This window comes from Pleurodeles waltl, chromosome 7 (assembly GCF_031143425.1).
Source record: "Pleurodeles waltl isolate 20211129_DDA chromosome 7, aPleWal1.hap1.20221129, whole genome shotgun sequence".
NCBI classification, from domain to species: Eukaryota; Metazoa; Chordata; class Amphibia; order Caudata; family Salamandridae; genus Pleurodeles; species Pleurodeles waltl.
The window spans coordinates 10,191,891-10,213,364 of NC_090446.1; the positions used below are offsets into that span (position 1 = coordinate 10,191,891).

A 21,474-nucleotide genomic window follows, 5' to 3' on the forward strand; every position below is an offset into this window, starting at 1 on the left:
AGGAGCAGCAGTGGGAGGCATGCAGAAAAGGAGTAGCAGTGGGAGGCATGCAGGTTAGGAGAAGCAGTGGGAAACATGCAGGAAAGGAGCAGCAGTGGGAGGCATGCAGCAAAGGAGCAGCAGTGGGCAGCAGTGGGAGGCATGCAGGAAAGGAGCAGCAGTGGGAGGCATGCAGGAAAGGAGCAGCAGTGGGAGGCATGCAGAAAAGGAGTAGCAGTGGGAGGCATGCAGGTTAGGAGAAGCAGTGGGAAACATGCAGGAAAGGAGCAGCAGTGGGAGACATGCAGGAAAGGAGCAGCAGTGGGAGACATGCAGGAAAGGAGCAGCAGTGGTAGGCATGCAGGAAAGGAGCAGCAGTGGGAAGCATGCAGGAAAGGAGCAGCAGTGGGAGACATGGAGGAGCAGCAGTGGGAGGCATGCAGGAGCAGCAGAGGAAGACATGCAGGAAAGGAGCAGCAGTGGGAGACATGCAGGAGCAGGAGTGGAAGACATGCAGGAAAGGAGCAGCAGTGGTAGGCATGCAGGAGAGGAGCAGCAGTGGGAGACATGCAGGAAAGGAGCAGCAGTGGGAGTCATGCAGGGAAGGAGCAGCAGTAGTAGGCATGCAGGAAAGGAGCAGCAGTGGAAGGCATGCAGGAAAGGAGCAGCAGTGGGAGGCATGCAGGAAAGGAGCAGCAGTGGGAGGCATGCAGCAAAGGAGCAGCAGTGGGAGGCATGCAGCAAAGGAGCAGCAGTGGGAGGCATGCAGCAAAGGAGCAGCAGTGGGAGGCATGCAGCAAAGGAGCAGCAGTGGGCAGCAGTGGGAGGCATGCAGGAGAGGAGCAGCAGTGGGAGGCATGCAGGAAAGGAGCAGCAGTGGGAGGCATGCAGGAAAGGAGCAGCAGTGGGAGGCATGCAGCAAAGGAGCAGCAGTGGGAGGCATGCAGGAGAGGAGCAGCAGTGGGAGGCATACAGGAGAGGAGCAGCAGTGGGAGGCATGCAGGAAAGGAGCAGCAGTGGGAGGCATGCAGGAAAGGAGCAGCAGTGGGAGGCATGCAGCAAAGGAGCAGCAGTGGGAGGCATGCAGGAAAGGAGCAGCAGTGGGAGGCATGCAGGAAAGGAGCAGCAGTGGGAGGCATGCAGAAAAGGAGTAGCAGTGGGAGGCATGCAGGTTAGGAGAAGCAGTGGGAAACATGCAGGAAAGGAGCAGCAGTGGGAGGCATGCAGCAAAGGAGCAGCAGTGGGCAGCAGTGGGAGACATGCAGGAGAGGAGCAGCAGTGGGAGGCATGCAGGAAAGGAGCAGCAGTGGGAGGCATGCAGCAAAGGAGCAGCAGTGGGCAGCAGTGGGAGGCATGCAGGAGAGGAGCAGCAGTGGGAGGCATGCAGGAAAGGAGCAGCAGTGGGAGGCATGCAGGAAAGGAGCAGCAGTGGAAGGCATGCAGCAAAGGAGCAGCAGTGGGAGGCATGCAGGAGAGGAGCAGCAGTGGGAGGCATGCAGGAAAGGAGCAGCAGTGGGAGGCATGCAGCAAAGGAGCAGCAGTGGGAGGCATGCAGGAAAGGAGCAGCAGTGGGAGGCATGCAGGAGAGGAGCAGCAGTGGGAGGCATGCAGGAAAGGAGCAGCAGTGGGAGGCATGCAGGAAAGGAGCAGCAGTGGGAGGCATGCAGCAAAGGAGCAGCAGTGGGCAGCAGTGGGAGGCATGCAGGAGAGGAGCAGCAGTGGGAGGCATGCAGGAAAGGAGCAGCAGTGGGAGGCATGCAGCAAAGGAGCAGCAGTGGGAGGCATGCAGGAAAGGAGCAGCAGTGGGAGGCATGCAGCAAAGGAGCAGCAGTGGGAGGCATGCAGGAAAGGAGCAGCAGTGGGATGCATGCAGGAAAGGAGCAGCAATGGAAGGCATGCAGGAGCAGCAGTGGAAGATATGCAGGAAAGGACAGCAGTGGAAGGCCTGCAGCAAAGGAGCAGCAGTGGGAGACATGCAGGAAAGGAGCAGCAGTGGGAAGCATGCAGGAAAGGAGCAGCAGTGGGAGACATGCAGGAAAGGAGCAGCAGTGGGAGACATGCAGGAAAGGAGCAGCAGTGGTAGGCATGCAGGAAAGGAGCAGCAGTGGGAAGCATGCAGGAAAGGAGCAGCAGTGGGAGACATGGAGGAGCAGCAGTGGGAGGCATGCAGGAGCAGCAGAGGAAGACATGCAGGAAAGGAGCAGCAGTGGGAGACATGCAGGAGCAGGAGTGGAAGACATGCAGGAAAGGAGCAGTAGTGGGAGGCATGCAGGAAAGGAGCACCAGTGGTAGGCATGCAGGAAAGGAGCATCAGTGGGAGGCATGCAGGAAAGGAGCAGCAGTGGGAGACATGGAGGAGCAGCAGTGGGAGGCATGCAGGAGCAGCAGAGGAAGACATGCAGGAAAGGAGCAGCAGTGGGAGACATGCAGGAGCAGGAGTGGAAGACATGCAGGAAAGGAGCAGCAGTAGGAGGCATGCAGGAAAGGAGCACCAGTGGTAGGCATGCAGGAAAGGAGCATCAGTGGGAGGCATGCAGGAAAGGAGCAGCAGTGGTAGGCATGCAGGAAAGGAGCAGCAGTGGTAGGCATGCAGGAAAGGAGCAGCAATTGGAGACATGGAGGAGCAGCAGTGGGAGGCATGCAGGAAAGGAGCAGCAGTGGGAGGCATACAGGAGAGGAGCAGCAGTGGGAGGCATGCAGGAAAGGAGCAGCAGTGGGAGGCATGCAGGAAAGGAGCAGCAGTGGGAGACATGCAGGAGCAACAGTGGGAGGCATGCAGGAAAGGAGCAGCAGTGGGAGACATGCAGGAGCAGCAGTGGGAGTCATGCAGGGAAGGAGCAGCAGTGGTAGGCATGCAGGAAAGGAGCAGCAGTGGTAGGCATGCAGAAAAGGAGCAGCAGTGGGAGGCATGCAGGAAAGGAGCAGCAGTGGTAGGCATGCAGGAAAGAAGCAGCAGTGGGAGGCATGCAGGAAAGGAGCAGCAGTGGTAGGCATGCAGGAAAGAAGCAGCAGTGGGAGGCATGCAGGAAAGGAGCAGCAGTGGTAGGCATGCAGGAGAGGAGCAGCAGTTGGAGACATGCAGGAAAGGAGCAGCAGTGGGAGTCATGCAGGGAAGGAGCAGCAGTGGTAGGCATGCAGGAAAGGAGCAGCAGTGGGAGGCATGCAGGAAAGGAGCAGCAGTGGTAGGCATGCAGGAAAGGAGCAGCAGTGGGAGTCATGCAGAGAAGGAGCAGCAGTGGTAGGCATGCAGGAAAGGAGCAGCAGTGGGAGGCATGCAGGAGCAACAGTGGGAGGCATGCAGGAAAGGAGCAGCAGTGGGAGGCATGCAGGAAAGGAGCAGCAGTGGGAGGCATGCAGCAAAGGAGCAGCAGTGGGAGGCATGCAGCAAAGGAGCAGCAGTGGGAGGCATGCAGGAGAGGAGCAGCAGTGGGAGGCATGCAGGAAAGGAGCAGCAGTGGGAGGCATGCAGCAAAGGAGCAGCAGTGGGCAGCAGTGGGAGGCATGCAGGAGAGGAGCAGCAGTGGTAGGCATGCAGGAGCAACAGTGGGAGGCATGCAGGAAAGGAGCAGCAGTGGGAGGCATGCAGGAAAGGAGCAGCAGTGGGAGGCATGCAGGAAAGGAGCAGCAGTGGGAGGCATGCAGCAAAGGAGCAGCAGTGGGCAGCAGTGGGAGGCATGCAGGAGAGGAGCAGCAGTGGGAGGCATGCAGGAAAGGAGCAGCAGTGGGAGGCATGCAGGAAAGGAGCAGCAGTGGGAGGCATGCAGCAAAGGAGCAGCAGTGGGAGGCATGCAGGAGAGGAGCAGCAGTGGGAGGCATGCAGGAAAGGAGCAGCAGTGGGAGGCATGCAGCAAAGGAGCAGCAGTGGGCAGCAGTGGGAGGCATGCAGGAGAGGAGCAGCAGTGGGAGGCATGCAGGAAAGGAGCAGCAGTGGGAGGCATGCAGGAAAGGAGCAGCAGTGGGAGGCATGCAGCAAAGGAGCAGCAGTGGGCAGCAGTGGGAGGCATGCAGGAGAGGAGCAGCAGTGGGAGGCATGCAGGAAAGGAGCAGCAGTGGGAGGCATGCAGGAAAGGAGCAGCAGTGGGAGGCATGCAGCAAAGGAGCAGCAGTGGGAGGCATGCAGCAAAGGAGCAGCAGTGGGCAGCAGTGGGAGGCATGCAGGAGAGGAGCAGCAGTGGGAGGCATGCAGCAAAGGAGCAGCAGTGGGAGGCATGCAGGAAAGGAGCAGCAGTGGGAGGCATGCAGCAAAGGAGCAGCAGTGGGAGGCATGCAGCAAAGGAGCAGCATTGAGAGGCATGCAGGAGAGGAGCAGCAGTGGGAGGCATGCAGGAAAGGAGCAGCAGTGGGAGGCATGCAGCAAAGGAGCAGCAGTGGGCAGCAGTGGGAGGCATGCAGGAGAGGAGCAGCAGTGGGAGGCATGCAGGAAAGGAGCAGCAGTGGGAGGCATGCAGGAAAGGAGCAGCAGTGGGAGGCATGCAGGAAAGGAGCAGCAGTGGTAGGCATGCAGGAGAGGAGCAGCAGTTGGAGACATGCAGGAAAGGAGCAGCAGTGGGAGTCATGCAGGGAAGGAGCAGCAGTGGTAGGCATGCAGGAAAGGAGCAGCAGTGGGAGGCATGCAGGAAAGGAGCAGCAGTGGGAGGCATGCAGGAAAGGAGCAGCAGTGGGAGTCATGCAGAGAAGGAGCAGCAGTGGTAGGCATGCAGGAAAGGAGCAGCAGTGGGAGGCATGCAGGAGCAACAGTGGGAGGCATGCAGGAAAGGAGCAGCAGTGGGAGGCATGCAGCAAAGTAGCAGCAGTGGGCAGCAGTGGGAGGCATGCAGGAGAGGAGCAGCAGTGGGAGGCATGCAGGAGCAACAGTGGGAGGCATGCAGGAAAGGAGCAGCAGTGGGAGGCATGCAGCAAAGGAGCAGCAGTGGGAGGCATGCAGGAAAGGAGCAGCAGTGGGAGGCATGCAGCAAAGGAGCAGCAGTGGGAGGCATGCAGCAAAGGAGCAGCAGTGGGCAGCAGTGGGAGGCATGCAGGAGAGGAGCAGCAGTGGGAGGCATGCAGGAAAGGAGCAGCAGTGGGAGGCATGCAGGAAAGGAGCAGCAGTGGGAGGCATGCAGCAAAGGAGCAGCAGTGGGAGGCATGCAGGAGAGGAGCAGCAGTGGGAGGCATGCAGGAAAGGAGCAGCAGTGGTAGGCATGCAGGAAAGGAGCAGCAGTGGGAAGCATGCAGGAAAGGAGCAGCAGTGGGAGACATGGAGGAGCAGCAGTGGGAGGCATGCAGGAGCAGCAGAGGAAGACATGCAGGAAAGGAGCAGCAGTGGGAGACATGCAGGAGCAGGAGTGGAAGACATGCAGGAAAGGAGCAGCAGTGGTAGGCATGCAGGAGAGGAGCAGCAGTGGGAGACATGCAGGAAAGGAGCAGCAGTGGGAGTCATGCAGGGAAGGAGCAGCAGTAGTAGGCATGCAGGAAAGGAGCAGCAGTGGAAGGCATGCAGGAAAGGAGCAGCAGTGGGAGGCATGCAGGAAAGGAGCAGCAGTGGGAGGCATGCAGCAAAGGAGCAGCAGTGGGAGGCATGCAGGAAAGGAGCAGCAGTGGGAGGCATGCAGCAAAGGAGCAGCAGTGGGCAGCAGTGGAAGGCATGCAGGAGAGGAGCAGCAGTGGGAGGCATGCAGGAAAGGAGCAGCAGTGGGAGGCATGCAGGAAAGGAGCAGCAGTGGGAGACATGCAGGAAAGGAGCAGCAGTGGGAGACATGCAGGAAAGGAGCAGCAGTGGTAGGCATGCAGGAAAGGAGCAGCAGTGGGAAGCATGCAGGAAAGGAGCAGCAGTGGGAGACATGGAGGAGCAGCAGTGGGAGGCATGCAGGAGCAGCAGAGGAAGACATGCAGGAAAGGAGCAGCAGTGGGAGACATGCAGGAGCAGGAGTGGAAGACATGCAGGAAAGGAGCAGCAGTGGGAGGCATGCAGGAAAGGAGCAGCAGTGGTAGGCATGCAGGAAAGGAGCAGCAGTGGTAGGCATGCAGGAAAGGAGCAGCAATTGGAGACATGGAGGAGCAGCAGTGGGAGGCATGCAGGAAAGGAGCAGCAGTGGGAGGCATACAGGAGAGGAGCAGCAGTGGGAGGCATGCAGGAAAGGAGCAGCAGTGGGAGGCATGCAGGAAAGGAGCAGCAGTGGGAGACATGCAGGAGCAACAGTGGGAGGCATGCAGGAAAGGAGCAGCAGTGGGAGACATGCAGGAGCAGCAGTGGGAGTCATGCAGGGAAGGAGCAGCAGTGGTAGGCATGCAGGAAAGGAGCAGCAGTGGTAGGCATGCAGGAAAGGAGCAGCAGTGGGAGGCATGCAGGAAAGGAGCAGCAGTGGTAGGCATGCAGGAAAGAAGCAGCAGTGGGAGGCATGCAGGAAAGGAGCAGCAGTGGTAGGCATGCAGGAGAGGAGCAGCAGTGGGAGACATGCAGGAAAGGAGCAGCAGTTTGAGTCATGCAGGGAAGGAGCAGCAGTGGTAGGCATGCAGGAAAGGAGCAGCAGTGGAAGGCATGCAGGAGCAACAGTGGGAGGCATGCAGGAAAGGAGCAGCAGTGGTAGGCATGCAGGAAAGGAGCAGCAGTGGGAGGCATGCAGGAGCAACAGTGGGAGGCATGCAGGAAAGGAGCAGCAGTGGGAGGCATGCAGGAAAGGAGCCGCAGTGGGAGTCATGCAGGGAAGGAGCAGCAGTGGTAGGCATGCAGGAAAGGAGCAGCAGTGGGAGACATGCAGGAGCAACAGTGGGAGGCATGCAGGAAAGGAGCAGCAGCGGGAGTCATTCAGGGAAGGAGCAGCAGTAGTAGGCATGCAGGAAAGGAGCAGCAGTGGGAGGCATGCAGCAGCAACAGTGGGAGGCATGCAGGAAAGGAGCAGCAGTGGGCAGCAGTGGGAGGCATGCAGGAGAGGAGCAGCAGTGGGAGGCATGCAGCAAAGGAGCAGCAGTGGGAGGCATGCAGGAAAGGAGCAGCAGTGGGAGGCATGCAGCAAAGGAGCAGCAGTGGGAGGCATGCAGCAAAGGAGCAGCATTGAGAGGCATGCAGGAGAGGAGCAGCAGTGGGAGGCATGCAGGAAAGGAGCAGCAGTGGGAGGCATGCAGCAAAGGAGCAGCAGTGGGCAGCAGTGGGAGGCATGCAGGAGAGGAGCAGCAGTGGGAGGCATGCAGGAAAGGAGCAGCAGTGGGAGGCATGCAGGAAAGGAGCAGTAGTGGGAGGCATGCAGGAAAGGAGCAGCAGTGGTAGGCATGCAGGAGAGGAGCAGCAGTTGGAGACATGCAGGAAAGGAGCAGCAGTGGGAGTCATGCAGGGAAGGAGCAGCAGTGGTAGGCATGCAGGAAAGGAGCAGCAGTGGGAGGCATGCAGGAAAGGAGCAGCAGTGGGAGGCATGCAGGAAAGGAGCAGCAGTGGGAGTCATGCAGAGAAGGAGCAGCAGTGGTAGGCATGCAGGAAAGGAGCAGCAGTGGGAGGCATGCAGGAGCAACAGTGGGAGGCATGCAGGAAAGGAGCAGCAGTGGGAGGCATGCAGCAAAGTAGCAGCAGTGGGCAGCAGTGGGAGGCATGCAGGAGAGGAGCAGCAGTGGGAGGCATGCAGGAGCAACAGTGGGAGGCATGCAGGAAAGGAGCAGCAGTGGGAGGCATGCAGCAAAGGAGCAGCAGTGGGAGGCATGCAGGAAAGGAGCAGCAGTGGGAGGCATGCAGCAAAGGAGCAGCAGTGGGAGGCATGCAGCAAAGGAGCAGCAGTGGGCAGCAGTGGGAGGCATGCAGGAGAGGAGCAGCAGTGGGAGGCATGCAGGAAAGGAGCAGCAGTGGGAGGCATGCAGGAAAGGAGCAGCAGTGGGAGGCATGCAGCAAAGGAGCAGCAGTGGGAGGCATGCAGGAGAGGAGCAGCAGTGGGAGGCATGCAGGAAAGGAGCAGCAGTGGGAGGCATGCAGCAAAGGAGCAGCAGTGGGCAGCAGTGGGAGGCATGCAGGAGAGGAGCAGCAGTGGGAGGCATGCAGGAAAGGAGCAGCAGTGGGAGGCATGCAGGAAAGGAGCAGCAGTGGGAGGCATGCAGCAAAGGAGCAGCAGTGGGCAGCAGTGGGAGGCATGCAGGAGAGGAGCAGCAGTGGGAGGCATGCAGGAAAGGAGCAGCAGTGGGAGGCATGCAGCAAAGGAGCAGCAGTGGGAGGCATGCAGCAAAGGAGCAGCAGTGGGCAGCAGTGGGAGGCATGCAGGAGAGGAGCAGCAGTGGGAGGCATGCAGCAAAGGAGCAGCAGTGGGAGGCATGCAGGAAAGGAGCAGCAGTGGGAGGCATGCAGCAAAGGAGCAGCAGTGGGAGGCATGCAGCAAAGGAGCAGCATTGAGAGGCATGCAGGAGAGGAGCAGCAGTGGGAGGCATGCAGGAAAGGAGCAGCAGTGGGAGGCATGCAGCAAAGGAGCAGCAGTGGGCAGCAGTGGGAGGCATGCAGGAGAGGAGCAGCAGTGGGAGGCATGCAGGAAAGGAGCAGCAGTGGGAGGCATGCAGGAAAGGAGCAGCAGTGGGAGGCATGCAGCAAAGGAGCAGCAGTGGGCAGCAGTGGGAGGCATGCAGGAGAGGAGCAGCAGTGGGAGGCATGCAGGAAAGGAGCAGCAGTGGGAGGCATGCAGGAAAGGAGCAGCAGTGGGATGCATGCAGGAAAGGAGCAGCAATGGAAGGCATGCAGGAGCAGCAGTGGAAGATATGCAGGAAAGGACAGCAGTGGAAGGCCTGCAGCAAAGGAGCAGCAGTGGGAGACATGCAGGAAAGGAGCAGCAGTGGGAAGCATGCAGGAAAGGAGCAGCAGTGGGAGACATGCAGGAAAGGAGCAGCAGTGGGAGACATGCAGGAAAGGAGCAGCAGTGGTAGGCATGCAGGAAAGGAGCAGCAGTGGGAAGCATGCAGGAAAGGAGCAGCAGTGGGAGACATGGAGGAGCAGCAGTGGGAGGCATGCAGGAGCAGCAGAGGAAGACATGCAGGAAAGGAGCAGCAGTGGGAGACATGCAGGAGCAGGAGTGGAAGACATGCAGGAAAGGAGCAGCAGTGGGAGGCATGCAGGAAAGGAGCAGCAGTGGTAGGCATGCAGGAAAGGAGCAGCAGTGGTAGGCATGCAGGAAAGGAGCAGCAATTGGAGACATGGAGGAGCAGCAGTGGGAGGCATGCAGGAAAGGAGCAGCAGTGGGAGGCATACAGGAGAGGAGCAGCAGTGGGAGGCATGCAGGAAAGGAGCAGCAGTGGGAGGCATGCAGGAAAGGAGCAGCAGTGGGAGACATGCAGGAGCAACAGTGGGAGGCATGCAGGAAAGGAGCAGCAGTGGGAGACATGCAGGAGCAGCAGTGGGAGTCATGCAGGGAAGGAGCAGCAGTGGTAGGCATGCAGGAAAGGAGCAGCAGTGGTAGGCATGCAGGAAAGGAGCAGCAGTGGGAGGCATGCAGGAAAGGAGCAGCAGTGGTAGGCATGCAGGAAAGAAGCAGCAGTGGGAGGCATGCAGGAAAGGAGCAGCAGTGGTAGGCATGCAGGAGAGGAGCAGCAGTGGGAGACATGCAGGAAAGGAGCAGCAGTGGGAGTCATGCAGGGAAGGAGCAGCAGTGGTAGGCATGCAGGAAAGGAGCAGCAGTGGGAGACATGCAGGAGCAACAGTGGGAGGCATGCAGGAAAGGAGCAGCAGTGGGAGGCATGCAGGAAAGGAGCAGCAGTGGGAGTCATGCAGGGAAGGAGCAGCAGTGGTAGGCATCCAGGAAAGGAGCAGCAGTGGGAGGCATGCAGGATAGGAGCAGCAGTGGGAGGCATGCAGGAAAGGAGCAGCAGTGGGAGGCATGCAGAAAAGGAGTAGCAGTGGGAGGCATGCAGGTTAGGAGAAGCAGTGGGAAACATGCAGGAAAGGAGCAGCAGTGGGAGGCATGCAGCAAAGGAGCAGCAGTGGGCAGCAGTGGGAGGCATGCAGGAAAGGAGCAGCAGTGGGAGGCATGCAGGAAAGGAGCAGCAGTGGGAGGCATGCAGAAAAGGAGTAGCAGTGGGAGGCATGCAGGTTAGGAGAAGCAGTGGGAAACATGCAGGAAAGGAGCAGCAGTGGGAGACATGCAGGAAAGGAGCAGCAGTGGGAGACATGCAGGAAAGGAGCAGCAGTGGTAGGCATGCAGGAAAGGAGCAGCAGTGGGAAGCATGCAGGAAAGGAGCAGCAGTGGGAGACATGGAGGAGCAGCAGTGGGAGGCATGCAGGAGCAGCAGAGGAAGACATGCAGGAAAGGAGCAGCAGTGGGAGACATGCAGGAGCAGGAGTGGAAGACATGCAGGAAAGGAGCAGCAGTGGTAGGCATGCAGGAGAGGAGCAGCAGTGGGAGACATGCAGGAAAGGAGCAGCAGTGGGAGTCATGCAGGGAAGGAGCAGCAGTAGTAGGCATGCAGGAAAGGAGCAGCAGTGGAAGGCATGCAGGAAAGGAGCAGCAGTGGGAGGCATGCAGGAAAGGAGCAGCAGTGGGAGGCATGCAGCAAAGGAGCAGCAGTGGGAGGCATGCAGCAAAGGAGCAGCAGTGGGAGGCATGCAGCAAAGGAGCAGCAGTGGGAGGCATGCAGCAAAGGAGCAGCAGTGGGCAGCAGTGGGAGGCATGCAGGAGAGGAGCAGCAGTGGGAGGCATGCAGGAAAGGAGCAGCAGTGGGAGGCATGCAGGAAAGGAGCAGCAGTGGGAGGCATGCAGCAAAGGAGCAGCAGTGGGAGGCATGCAGGAGAGGAGCAGCAGTGGGAGGCATACAGGAGAGGAGCAGCAGTGGGAGGCATGCAGGAAAGGAGCAGCAGTGGGAGGCATGCAGGAAAGGAGCAGCAGTGGGAGGCATGCAGCAAAGGAGCAGCAGTGGGAGGCATGCAGGAAAGGAGCAGCAGTGGGAGGCATGCAGCAAAGGAGCAGCAGTGGGAGGCATGCAGCAAAGGAGCAGCAGTGGGAGGCATGCAGCAAAGGAGCAGCAGTGGGAGGCATGCAGCAAAGGAGCAGCAGTGGGCAGCAGTGGGAGGCATGCAGGAGAGGAGCAGCAGTGGGAGGCATGCAGGAAAGGAGCAGCAGTGGGAGGCATGCAGGAAAGGAGCAGCAGTGGGAGGCATGCAGCAAAGGAGCAGCAGTGGGCAGCAGTGGGAGGCATGCAGGAGAGGAGCAGCAGTGGGAGGCATGCAGGAAAGGAGCAGCAGTGGGAGGCATGCAGCAAAGGAGCAGCAGTGGGCAGCAGTGGGAGGCATGCAGGAGAGGAGCAGCAGTGGGAGGCATGCAGGAAAGGAGCAGCAGTGGGAGGCATGCAGGAGAGGAGCAGCAGTGGGAGGCATGCAGGAAAGGAGCAGCAGTGGGAGGCATGCAGCAAAGGAGCAGCAGTGGGCAGCAGTGGAAGGCATGCAGGAGAGGAGCAGCAGTGGGAGGCATGCAGGAAAGGAGCAGCAGTGGGAGGCATGCAGGAAAGGAGCAGCAGTGGGAGACATGCAGGAAAGGAGCAGCAGTGGGAGACATGCAGGAAAGGAGCAGCAGTGGTAGGCATGCAGGAAAGGAGCAGCAGTGGGAAGCATGCAGGAAAGGAGCAGCAGTGGGAGACATGGAGGAGCAGCAGTGGGAGGCATGCAGGAGCAGCAGAGGAAGACATGCAGGAAAGGAGCAGCAGTGGGAGACATGCAGGAGCAGGAGTGGAAGACATGCAGGAAAGGAGCAGCAGTGGGAGGCATGCAGGAAAGGAGCAGCAGTGGTAGGCATGCAGGAAAGGAGCAGCAGTGGTAGGCATGCAGGAAAGGAGCAGCAATTGGAGACATGGAGGAGCAGCAGTGGGAGGCATGCAGGAAAGGAGCAGCAGTGGGAGGCATACAGGAGAGGAGCAGCAGTGGGAGGCATGCAGGAAAGGAGCAGCAGTGGGAGGCATGCAGGAAAGGAGCAGCAGTGGGAGACATGCAGGAGCAACAGTGGGAGGCATGCAGGAAAGGAGCAGCAGTGGGAGACATGCAGGAGCAGCAGTGGGAGTCATGCAGGGAAGGAGCAGCAGTGGTAGGCATGCAGGAAAGGAGCAGCAGTGGTAGGCATGCAGGAAAGGAGCAGCAGTGGGAGGCATGCAGGAAAGGAGCAGCAGTGGTAGGCATGCAGGAAAGAAGCAGCAGTGGGAGGCATGCAGGAAAGGAGCAGCAGTGGTAGGCATGCAGGAGAGGAGCAGCAGTGGGAGACATGCAGGAAAGGAGCAGCAGTTTGAGTCATGCAGGGAAGGAGCAGCAGTGGTAGGCATGCAGGAAAGGAGCAGCAGTGGAAGGCATGCAGGAGCAACAGTGGGAGGCATGCAGGAAAGGAGCAGCAGTGGGAGGCATGCAGGAAAGGAGCAGCAGTGGGAGGCATGCAGCAAAGGAGCAGCAGTGGGCAGCAGTGGGAGGCATGCAGGAGAGGAGCAGCAGTGGGAGGCATGCAGGAAAGGAGCAGCAGTGGGAGGCATGCAGGAAAGGAGCAGCAGTGGGAGGCATGCAGGAAAGGAGCAGCAGTGGTAGGCATGCAGGAGAGGAGCAGCAGTTGGAGACATGCAGGAAAGGAGCAGCAGTGGGAGTCATGCAGGGAAGGAGCAGCAGTGGTAGGCATGCAGGAAAGGAGCAGCAGTGGGAGGCATGCAGGAAAGGAGCAGCAGTGGGAGGCATGCAGGAAAGGAGCAGCAGTGGGAGTCATGCAGAGAAGGAGCAGCAGTGGTAGGCATGCAGGAAAGGAGCAGCAGTGGGAGGCATGCAGGAGCAACAGTGGGAGGCATGCAGGAAAGGAGCAGCAGTGGGAGGCATGCAGCAAAGTAGCAGCAGTGGGCAGCAGTGGGAGGCATGCAGGAGAGGAGCAGCAGTGGGAGGCATGCAGGAGCAACAGTGGGAGGCATGCAGGAAAGGAGCAGCAGTGGGAGGCATGCAGCAAAGGAGCAGCAGTGGGAGGCATGCAGGAAAGGAGCAGCAGTGGGAGGCATGCAGCAAAGGAGCAGCAGTGGGAGGCATGCAGCAAAGGAGCAGCAGTGGGCAGCAGTGGGAGGCATGCAGGAGAGGAGCAGCAGTGGGAGGCATGCAGGAAAGGAGCAGCAGTGGGAGGCATGCAGGAAAGGAGCAGCAGTGGGAGGCATGCAGCAAAGGAGCAGCAGTGGGAGGCATGCAGGAGAGGAGCAGCAGTGGGAGGCATGCAGGAAAGGAGCAGCAGTGGGAGGCATGCAGCAAAGGAGCAGCAGTGGGCAGCAGTGGGAGGCATGCAGGAGAGGAGCAGCAGTGGGAGGCATGCAGGAAAGGAGCAGCAGTGGGAGGCATGCAGGAAAGGAGCAGCAGTGGGAGGCATGCAGCAAAGGAGCAGCAGTGGGCAGCAGTGGGAGGCATGCAGGAGAGGAGCAGCAGTGGGAGGCATGCAGGAAAGGAGCAGCAGTGGGAGGCATGCAGCAACGGAGCAGCAGTGGGAGGCATGCAGCAAAGGAGCAGCAGTGGGCAGCAGTGGGAGGCATGCAGGAGAGGAGCAGCAGTGGGAGGCATGCAGCAAAGGAGCAGCAGTGGGAGGCATGCAGGAAAGGAGCAGCAGTGGGAGGCATGCAGCAAAGGAGCAGCAGTGGGAGGCATGCAGCAAAGGAGCAGCATTGAGAGGCATGCAGGAGAGGAGCAGCAGTGGGAGGCATGCAGGAAAGGAGCAGCAGTGGGAGGCATGCAGCAAAGGAGCAGCAGTGGGCAGCAGTGGGAGGCATGCAGGAGAGGAGCAGCAGTGGGAGGCATGCAGGAAAGGAGCAGCAGTGGGAGGCATGCAGGAAAGGAGCAGCAGTGGGAGGCATGCAGCAAAGGAGCAGCAGTGGGCAGCAGTGGGAGGCATGCAGGAGAGGAGCAGCAGTGGGAGGCATGCAGGAAAGGAGCAGCAGTGGGAGGCATGCAGGAAAGGAGCAGCAGTGGGATGCATGCAGGAAAGGAGCAGCAATGGAAGGCATGCAGGAGCAGCAGTGGAAGATATGCAGGAAAGGACAGCAGTGGAAGGCCTGCAGCAAAGGAGCAGCAGTGGGAGACATGCAGGAAAGGAGCAGCAGTGGGAAGCATGCAGGAAAGGAGCAGCAGTGGGAGGCATGCAGCAAAGGAGCAGCAGTGGGCAGCAGTGGGAGGCATGCAGGAGAGGAGCAGCAGTGGGAGGCATGCAGGAAAGGAGCAGCAGTGGGAGGCATGCAGCAACGGAGCAGCAGTGGGAGGCATGCAGCAAAGGAGCAGCAGTGGGCAGCAGTGGGAGGCATGCAGGAGAGGAGCAGCAGTGGGAGGCATGCAGCAAAGGAGCAGCAGTGGGAGGCATGCAGGAAAGGAGCAGCAGTGGGAGGCATGCAGCAAAGGAGCAGCAGTGGGAGGCATGCAGCAAAGGAGCAGCATTGAGAGGCATGCAGGAGAGGAGCAGCAGTGGGAGGCATGCAGGAAAGGAGCAGCAGTGGGAGGCATGCAGCAAAGGAGCAGCAGTGGGCAGCAGTGGGAGGCATGCAGGAGAGGAGCAGCAGTGGGAGGCATGCAGGAAAGGAGCAGCAGTGGGAGGCATGCAGGAAAGGAGCAGCAGTGGGAGGCATGCAGCAAAGGAGCAGCAGTGGGCAGCAGTGGGAGGCATGCAGGAGAGGAGCAGCAGTGGGAGGCATGCAGGAAAGGAGCAGCAGTGGGAGGCATGCAGGAAAGGAGCAGCAGTGGGATGCATGCAGGAAAGGAGCAGCAATGGAAGGCATGCAGGAGCAGCAGTGGAAGATATGCAGGAAAGGACAGCAGTGGAAGGCCTGCAGCAAAGGAGCAGCAGTGGGAGACATGCAGGAAAGGAGCAGCAGTGGGAAGCATGCAGGAAAGGAGCAGCAGTGGGAGACATGCAGGAAAGGAGCAGCAGTGGGAGACATGCAGGAAAGGAGCAGCAGTGGTAGGCATGCAGGAAAGGAGCAGCAGTGGGAAGCATGCAGGAAAGGAGCAGCAGTGGGAGACATGGAGGAGCAGCAGTGGGAGGCATGCAGGAGCAGCAGAGGAAGACATGCAGGAAAGGAGCAGCAGTGGGAGACATGCAGGAGCAGGAGTGGAAGACATGCAGGAAAGGAGCAGCAGTGGGAGGCATGCAGGAAAGGAGCAGCAGTGGTAGGCATGCAGGAAAGGAGCAGCAGTGGTAGGCATGCAGGAAAGGAGCAGCAATTGGAGACATGGAGGAGCAGCAGTGGGAGGCATGCAGGAAAGGAGCAGCAGTGGGAGGCATACAGGAGAGGAGCAGCAGTGGGAGGCATGCAGGAAAGGAGCAGCAGTGGGAGGCATGCAGGAAAGGAGCAGCAGTGGGAGACATGCAGGAGCAACAGTGGGAGGCATGCAGGAAAGGAGCAGCAGTGGGAGACATGCAGGAGCAGCAGTGGGAGTCATGCAGGGAAGGAGCAGCAGTGGTAGGCATGCAGGAAAGGAGCAGCAGTGGTAGGCATGCAGGAAAGGAGCAGCAGTGGGAGGCATGCAGGAAAGGAGCAGCAGTGGTAGGCATGCAGGAAAGAAGCAGCAGTGGGAGGCATGCAGGAAAGGAGCAGCAGTGGTAGGCATGCAGGAGAGGAGCAGCAGTGGGAGACATGCAGGAAAGGAGCAGCAGTGGGAGTCATGCAGGGAAGGAGCAGCAGTGGTAGGCATGCAGGAAAGGAGCAGCAGTGGGAGACATGCAGGAGCAACAGTGGGAGGCATGCAGGAAAGGAGCAGCAGTGGGAGGCATGCAGGAAAGGAGCAGCAGTGGGAGTCATGCAGGGAAGGAGCAGCAGTGGTAGGCATCCAGGAAAGGAGCAGCAGTGGGAGGCATGCAGGAAAGGAGCAGCAGTGGGAGGCATGCAGGAAAGGAGCAGCAGTGGGAGGCATGCAGAAAAGGAGTAGCAGTGGGAGGCATGCAGGTTAGGAGAAGCAGTGGGAAACATGCAGGAAAGGAGCAGCAGTGGGAGGCATGCAGCAAAGGAGCAGCAGTGGGCAGCAGTGGGAGGCATGCAGGAAAGGAGCAGCAGTGGGAGGCATGCAGGAAAGGAGCAGCAGTGGGAGGCATGCAGAAAAGGAGTAGCAGTGGGAGGCATGCAGGTTAGGAGAAGCAGTGGGAAACATGCAGGAAAGGAGCAGCAGTGGGAGACATGCAGGAAAGGAGCAGCAGTGGGAGACATGCAGGAAAGGAGCAGCAGTGGTAGGCATGCAGGAAAGGAGCAGCAGTGGGAAGCATGCAGGAAAGGAGCAGCAGTGGGAGACATGGAGGAGCAGCAGTGGGAGGCATGCAGGAGCAGCAGAGGAAGACATGCAGGAAAGGAGCAGCAGTGGGAGACATGCAGGAGCAGGAGTGGAAGACATGCAGGAAAGGAGCAGCAGTGGTAGGCATGCAGGAGAGGAGCAGCAGTGGGAGACATGCAGGAAAGGAGCAGCAGTGGGAGTCATGCAGGGAAGGAGCAGCAGTAGTAGGCATGCAGGAAAGGAGCAGCAGTGGAAGGCATGCAGGAAAGGAGCAGCAGTTGGAGGCATGCAGGAAAGGAGCAGCAGTGGGAGGCATGCAGCAAAGGAGCAGCAGTGGGAGGCATGCAGCAAAGGAGCAGCAGTGGGAGGCATGCAGCAAAGGAGCAGCAGTGGGAGGCATGCAGCAAAGGAGCAGCAGTGGGCAGCAGTGGGAGGCATGCAGGAGAGGAGCAGCAGTGGGAGGCATGCAGGAAAGGAGCAGCAGTGGGAGGCATGCAGGAAAGGAGCAGCAGTGGGAGGCATGCAGCAAAGGAGCAGCAGTGGGAGATATGCAGGCAAGGAGCAGCAGTGGGAGGCATGCAGGAAAGGAACAGCAGTGGGAAGCATGCAGGAAAGGAGCAGCAGTGGGAGGCATGCAGGAAAGGAGCAGCAGTGGGAGGCATGCAGGAAAGGAGCAGCAGTGGTAGGCATGCTGTTAAGGAGCAGCAGTGGGAGTCATGCAGGGAAGGAGCAGCAGTGGGAGGCGTGCAGGAAAGGAGCAGCAGTGGTAGGCATGCAGGAAAGGAGCAGCAGTGGGAGGCATGCAGGAAAGGAGCAGCAGTGGGAGGCATGCAGGAAAGGAGCAGCAGTGGTAGGCATGCAGGAAAGGAGCAGCAGTGGGAGGCATGCAGAAAAGGAGTAGCAGTAGGAGGCATGCAGGTTAGGAGAAGCAGTGGGAAACATGCAGGAAAGGAGCAGCAGTGGGAGGCATGCAGCAAAGGAGCAGCAGTGGGCAGCAGTGGGAGGCATGCAGGAGAGGAACAGCAGTGGGAGGCATGCAGGGAAGGAGCAGCAGTGGTAGGCATGCAGGAAAGGAGCAGCAGTGGGAGTCATGCAGAGAAGGAGCAGCAGTGGTAGGCATGCAGGAAAGGAGCAGCAGTGGTAGGCATGCAGGAAAGGAGCAGCAGTGGTAGGCATGCAGGAAAGGAGCAGCAGTGGGAGGCATGCAGGAAAGGAGCAGCAGTGGTAGGCATGCAGGAAAGAAGCAGCAGTGGGAGGCATGCAGGAAAGGAGCAGCAGTGGTAGGCATGCAGGAGAGGAGCAGCAGTGGGAGACATGCAGGAAAGGAGCAGCAGTGGGAGTCATGCAGGGAAGGAGCAGCAGTGGTAGGCATGCAGGAAAGGAGCAGCAGTGGAAGGCATGCAGGAGCAACAGTGGGAGGCATGCAGGAAAGGAGCAGCAGTGGGAGGCATGCAGGAAAGGAGCAGCAGTGGGAGTCATGCAGAGAAGGAGCAGCAGTGGTAGGCATGCAGGAAAGGAGCAGCAGTGGGAGGCATGCAGGAGCAACAGTGGGAGGCATGCAGGAAAGGAGCAGCAGTGGGAGGCATGCAGGAAAGGAGCCGCAGTGGGAGTCATGCAGGGAAGGAGCAGCAGTGGTAGGCATGCAGGAAAGGAGCAGCAGTGGGAGACATGCAGGAGCAACAGTGGGAGGCATGCAGGAAAGGAGCAGCAGCGGGAGTCATTCAGGGAAGGAGCAGCAGTAGTAGGCATGCAGGAAAGGAGCAGCAGTGGGAGGCATGCAGCAGCAACAGTGGGAGGCATGCAGGAAAGGAGCAGCAGTGGGAGGCATGCAGGAAAGGAGCAGCAGTGGGAGTCATGCAGAGAAGGAGCAGCAGTGGTAGGCATGCAGGAAAGGAGGAGCAGTGGGAGGCATGCAGGAGCAACAGTGGGAGGCATGCAGGAAAGGAGCAGCACTGGGAGGCATGCAGCACAGGAGCAGCAGTGGGAGGCATGCAGGAAAGGAGCAGCAGTGGGAGGCATGCAGGAAAGCAGCAGCAGTGGGAGACATGCAGGAAAGGAGGAGCAGTGGGAGGCATGCAGGTAAGGAGCAGCAGTGAGAGGTATGCAGGAAAGGAGCAGCAATGGAAGGCATGCAGGAGCAGCAGTGGAAGATATGCAGGAAAGGACAGCAGTGGAAGGCCTGCAGCAAAGGAGCAGCAGTGGGAGACATGCAGGAAAGGAGCAGCAGTGGGAAGCATGCAGGAAAGGAGCAGCAGTGGGAGACATGCAGGAAAGAAGCAGCAGTGGGAAGCATGCAGGAAAGGAGCAGCAGTGGGAGGCATGCAGGAAAGGAGCAGCAGTGGGAGGCATGCAGGAAAGGAGCAGCAGTGGGAGGCATGCAGGAAAGGAGCAGCAGTGGGAGACATGCAGGAAAGGAGCAGCAATGGAAGGCATGCAGGAGCAGCAGTGGAAGATATGCAGGAAAGGACAGCAGTGGAAGGCCTGCTGCAAAGGAGCAGCAGTGGGAGACATGCAGGAAAGGAGCAGCAGTGGGAGTCATGCAGGGAAGGAGCAGCAGTAGTAGGCATGCAGGAAAGGAGCAGCAGTGGAAGGCATGCAGGAAAGGAGCAGCAGTGGGAGGCATGCAGCAAAGGAGCAGCAGTGGGAGGCATGCAGGAGAGGAGCAGCAGTGGGAGGCATGCAGGAAAGGAGCAGCAGTGGGAGGCATGCAGCAAAGGAGCAGCAGTGGGCAGCAGTGGGAGGCATGCAGGAGAGGAGCAGCAGTGGGAGGCATGCAGGAAAGGAGCAGCAGTGGGAGGCATGCAGGAAAGGAGCAGCAGTGGGAGGCATGCAGCAAAGGAGCAGCAGTGGGCAGCAGTGGGAGGCATGCAGGAGAGGAGCAGCAGTGGGAGGCATGCAGGAAAGGAGCAGCAGTGGGAGGCATGCAGCAAAGGAGCAGCAGTGGGAGGCATGCAGCAAAGGAGCAGCAGTGGGAGGCATGCAGCAAAGGAGCAGCAGTGGGCAGCAGTGGGAGGCATGCAGGAGAGGAGCAGCAGTGGGAGACATGCAGAAAAGGAGCAGCAGTGAGAGGCATGCAGGAGCAGCAGTGGGAGGCATGCAGCAAAGGAGCAGCAGTGGGAGGCATGCAGGCAAGGAGCAGCAGTGGGAGGCATGCAGGAAAGGAACAGCAGTGGGAAGCATGCAGTAAAGGAGCAGCAGTGGGAGGCATGCAGGAAAGGAGCAGCAGTGGGAGGCATGCAGGAAAGGAGCAGCAGTGGTAGGCATGCTGTTAAGGAGCAGCAGTGGGAGTCATGCAGGGAAGGAGCAGCAGTGGGAGGCGTGCAGGAAAGGAGCAGCAGTGGTAGGCATGCAGGAAAGGAGCAGCAGTGGGAGACATGCAGGAAAGAAGCAGCAGTGGGAAGCATGCAGGAAAGGAGCAGCAGTGGGAGGCATGCAGGAAAGGAGCAGCAGTGGGAGGCATGCAGGAAAGGAGCAGCAGTGGGAGGCATGCAGGAAAGGAGCAGCAGTGGGAGACATGCAGGAAAGGAGCAGCAATGGAAGGCATGCAGGAGCAGCAGTGGAAGATATGCAGGAAAGGACAGCAGTGGAAGGCCTGCTGCAAAGGAGCAGCAGTGGGAGACATGCAGGAAAGGAGCAGCAGTGGGAGTCATGCAGGGAAGGAGCAGCAGTAGTAGGCATGCAGGAAAGGAGCAGCAGTGGAAGGCATGCAGGAAAGGAGCAGCAGTGGGAGACATGCAGCAAAGGAGCAGCAGTGGGAGGCATGCAGGAGAGGAGCAGCAGTGGGAGGCATGCAGGAAAGGAGCAGCAGTGGGAGGCATGCAGCAAAGGAGCAGCAGTGGGCAGCAGTGGGAGGCATGCAGGAGAGGAGCAGCAGTGGGAGGCATGCAGGAAAGGAGCAGCAGTGGGAGGCATGCAGGAAAGGAGCAGCAGTGGGAGGCATGCAGCAAAGGAGCAGCAATGAAGGCCATCATTAAGAAACTTGACAAAATAGAGAAATCCACTGAAAATAGAGGTCAAGTTAGTAGACATAGAATCTGTGGTGATGAACATAGAGGCTTGGTTCAGAGAATAGAGCTACAGCGGTGGAGAGAGTGGCCCAGGACTTAACGTTATCCTGACAGAGGGTTTCTAGCACCCTCAACAGCTGAGGAGCACAGTAGAGCCCCCCACCTCCCTAGAGGAGAAGGAGTATGACACGGGGAGTAGGAAGTTGCAGGCCTTTTGCTACAAACATCTTACTACCTCAGGCCACTTGACTCTACTTTGGTTAAAAAGGGCATGCAGTCCTTTCCTCTGGATCAGATATTTCTCAGTTTGGTGGGTGTTGTACATTGACCCTGGGTGACCTGATTGGCGATACGCTTTGCTGCGTAAAGCTAATGTTTGGATTCTTGACCTCCGTAATGCTGGTAGTTGGATCCCTCTGCTCCCTGACTTCAGCATGAAGACTCAGGAGAGGCGAAAGCAGCTGTCAGTGCTAAAAAAGACAAATGGTAGCCTGTGCATGCCAGCCTCCCTTTTCCCCTCCGTGTCAGGAATGATCTAAGGTGGCATCCGTACTTGAGCTGAGGCAGCTCACTGCTTCCTCGATGGAGTGAAGAAGAGTTCCTGAGTAGTCTGGGGAACACGGATGCCTCTGAGTCTTGCTGTCCTGGAGCCTGGTTGGTTGCTGCCACTTGATTCCGCTCTGAAGTTGCACAAGGTTCCAGTAAGGGTTTGGGAAGCTTCAGTATTGCACTTATGGGGAACACTGGATTGAGGATGTGACATTTAATGATGCTGTTCCTCAGCTCAACCTCTTGTGTCCTTTACTTTTACCCTTCCTTCCCCCATTATCTTCTGGCCGCCTATGATGTTCATGTATTCTATAAAACTGAAAATTCATGAGACAAGTGCACTCAACCACATAGAAGTTATCTTGAAGAAGAATATTGCTTTCAGAAACCACTGTTAACTGTAGTGTCTTCAGTGATGTGCAATGACTTGACACATGTGCACCTCTTACAGGTTTTCCATCTCTTGATGCTGATCTTGTTGTCACAGAGGGAGGGTGCAAGGCCTGTGCAGAACATCCACGTGCAGATGTTGAAGAAGGTAGGACAGACCCCACTCCGGTGAGTCACTGATGCTTGTGCGAGTTTAAACACCCTCAGGAAGGCGCACTCACCACACTGCAAGAACAAGAGGCCCATATTTCATTCTTTTTCAGAAGAGCATTTCAAGTGATGAGGGGCTCTAAATTCTCAGTTATTTTGCAGGGGTCTGTGTCCTACAGTCATTAGATGACTGATCCCTGCGTGCTGGATCGAGCACTGCAATGT

At 58.8% G+C, this 21,474-nt stretch overlaps 1 protein-coding gene across 2 annotated transcripts in view; it reads left to right on the top strand.

Annotated features, from left to right (window-relative positions):
* Positions 1-21,474, top strand: part of LOC138303543 (zinc finger protein 850-like) — a 223,951-nt gene that overhangs the window by 109,159 nt on the left and 93,318 nt on the right. For both annotated transcript variants that reach the window (XM_069242774.1, XM_069242775.1), the window contains exon 6: positions 21,161-21,247. In XM_069242774.1, the coding sequence (XP_069098875.1) occupies positions 21,161-21,247 (87 nt within the window). The remainder of the gene's footprint in view (positions 1-21,160; positions 21,248-21,474) is intronic.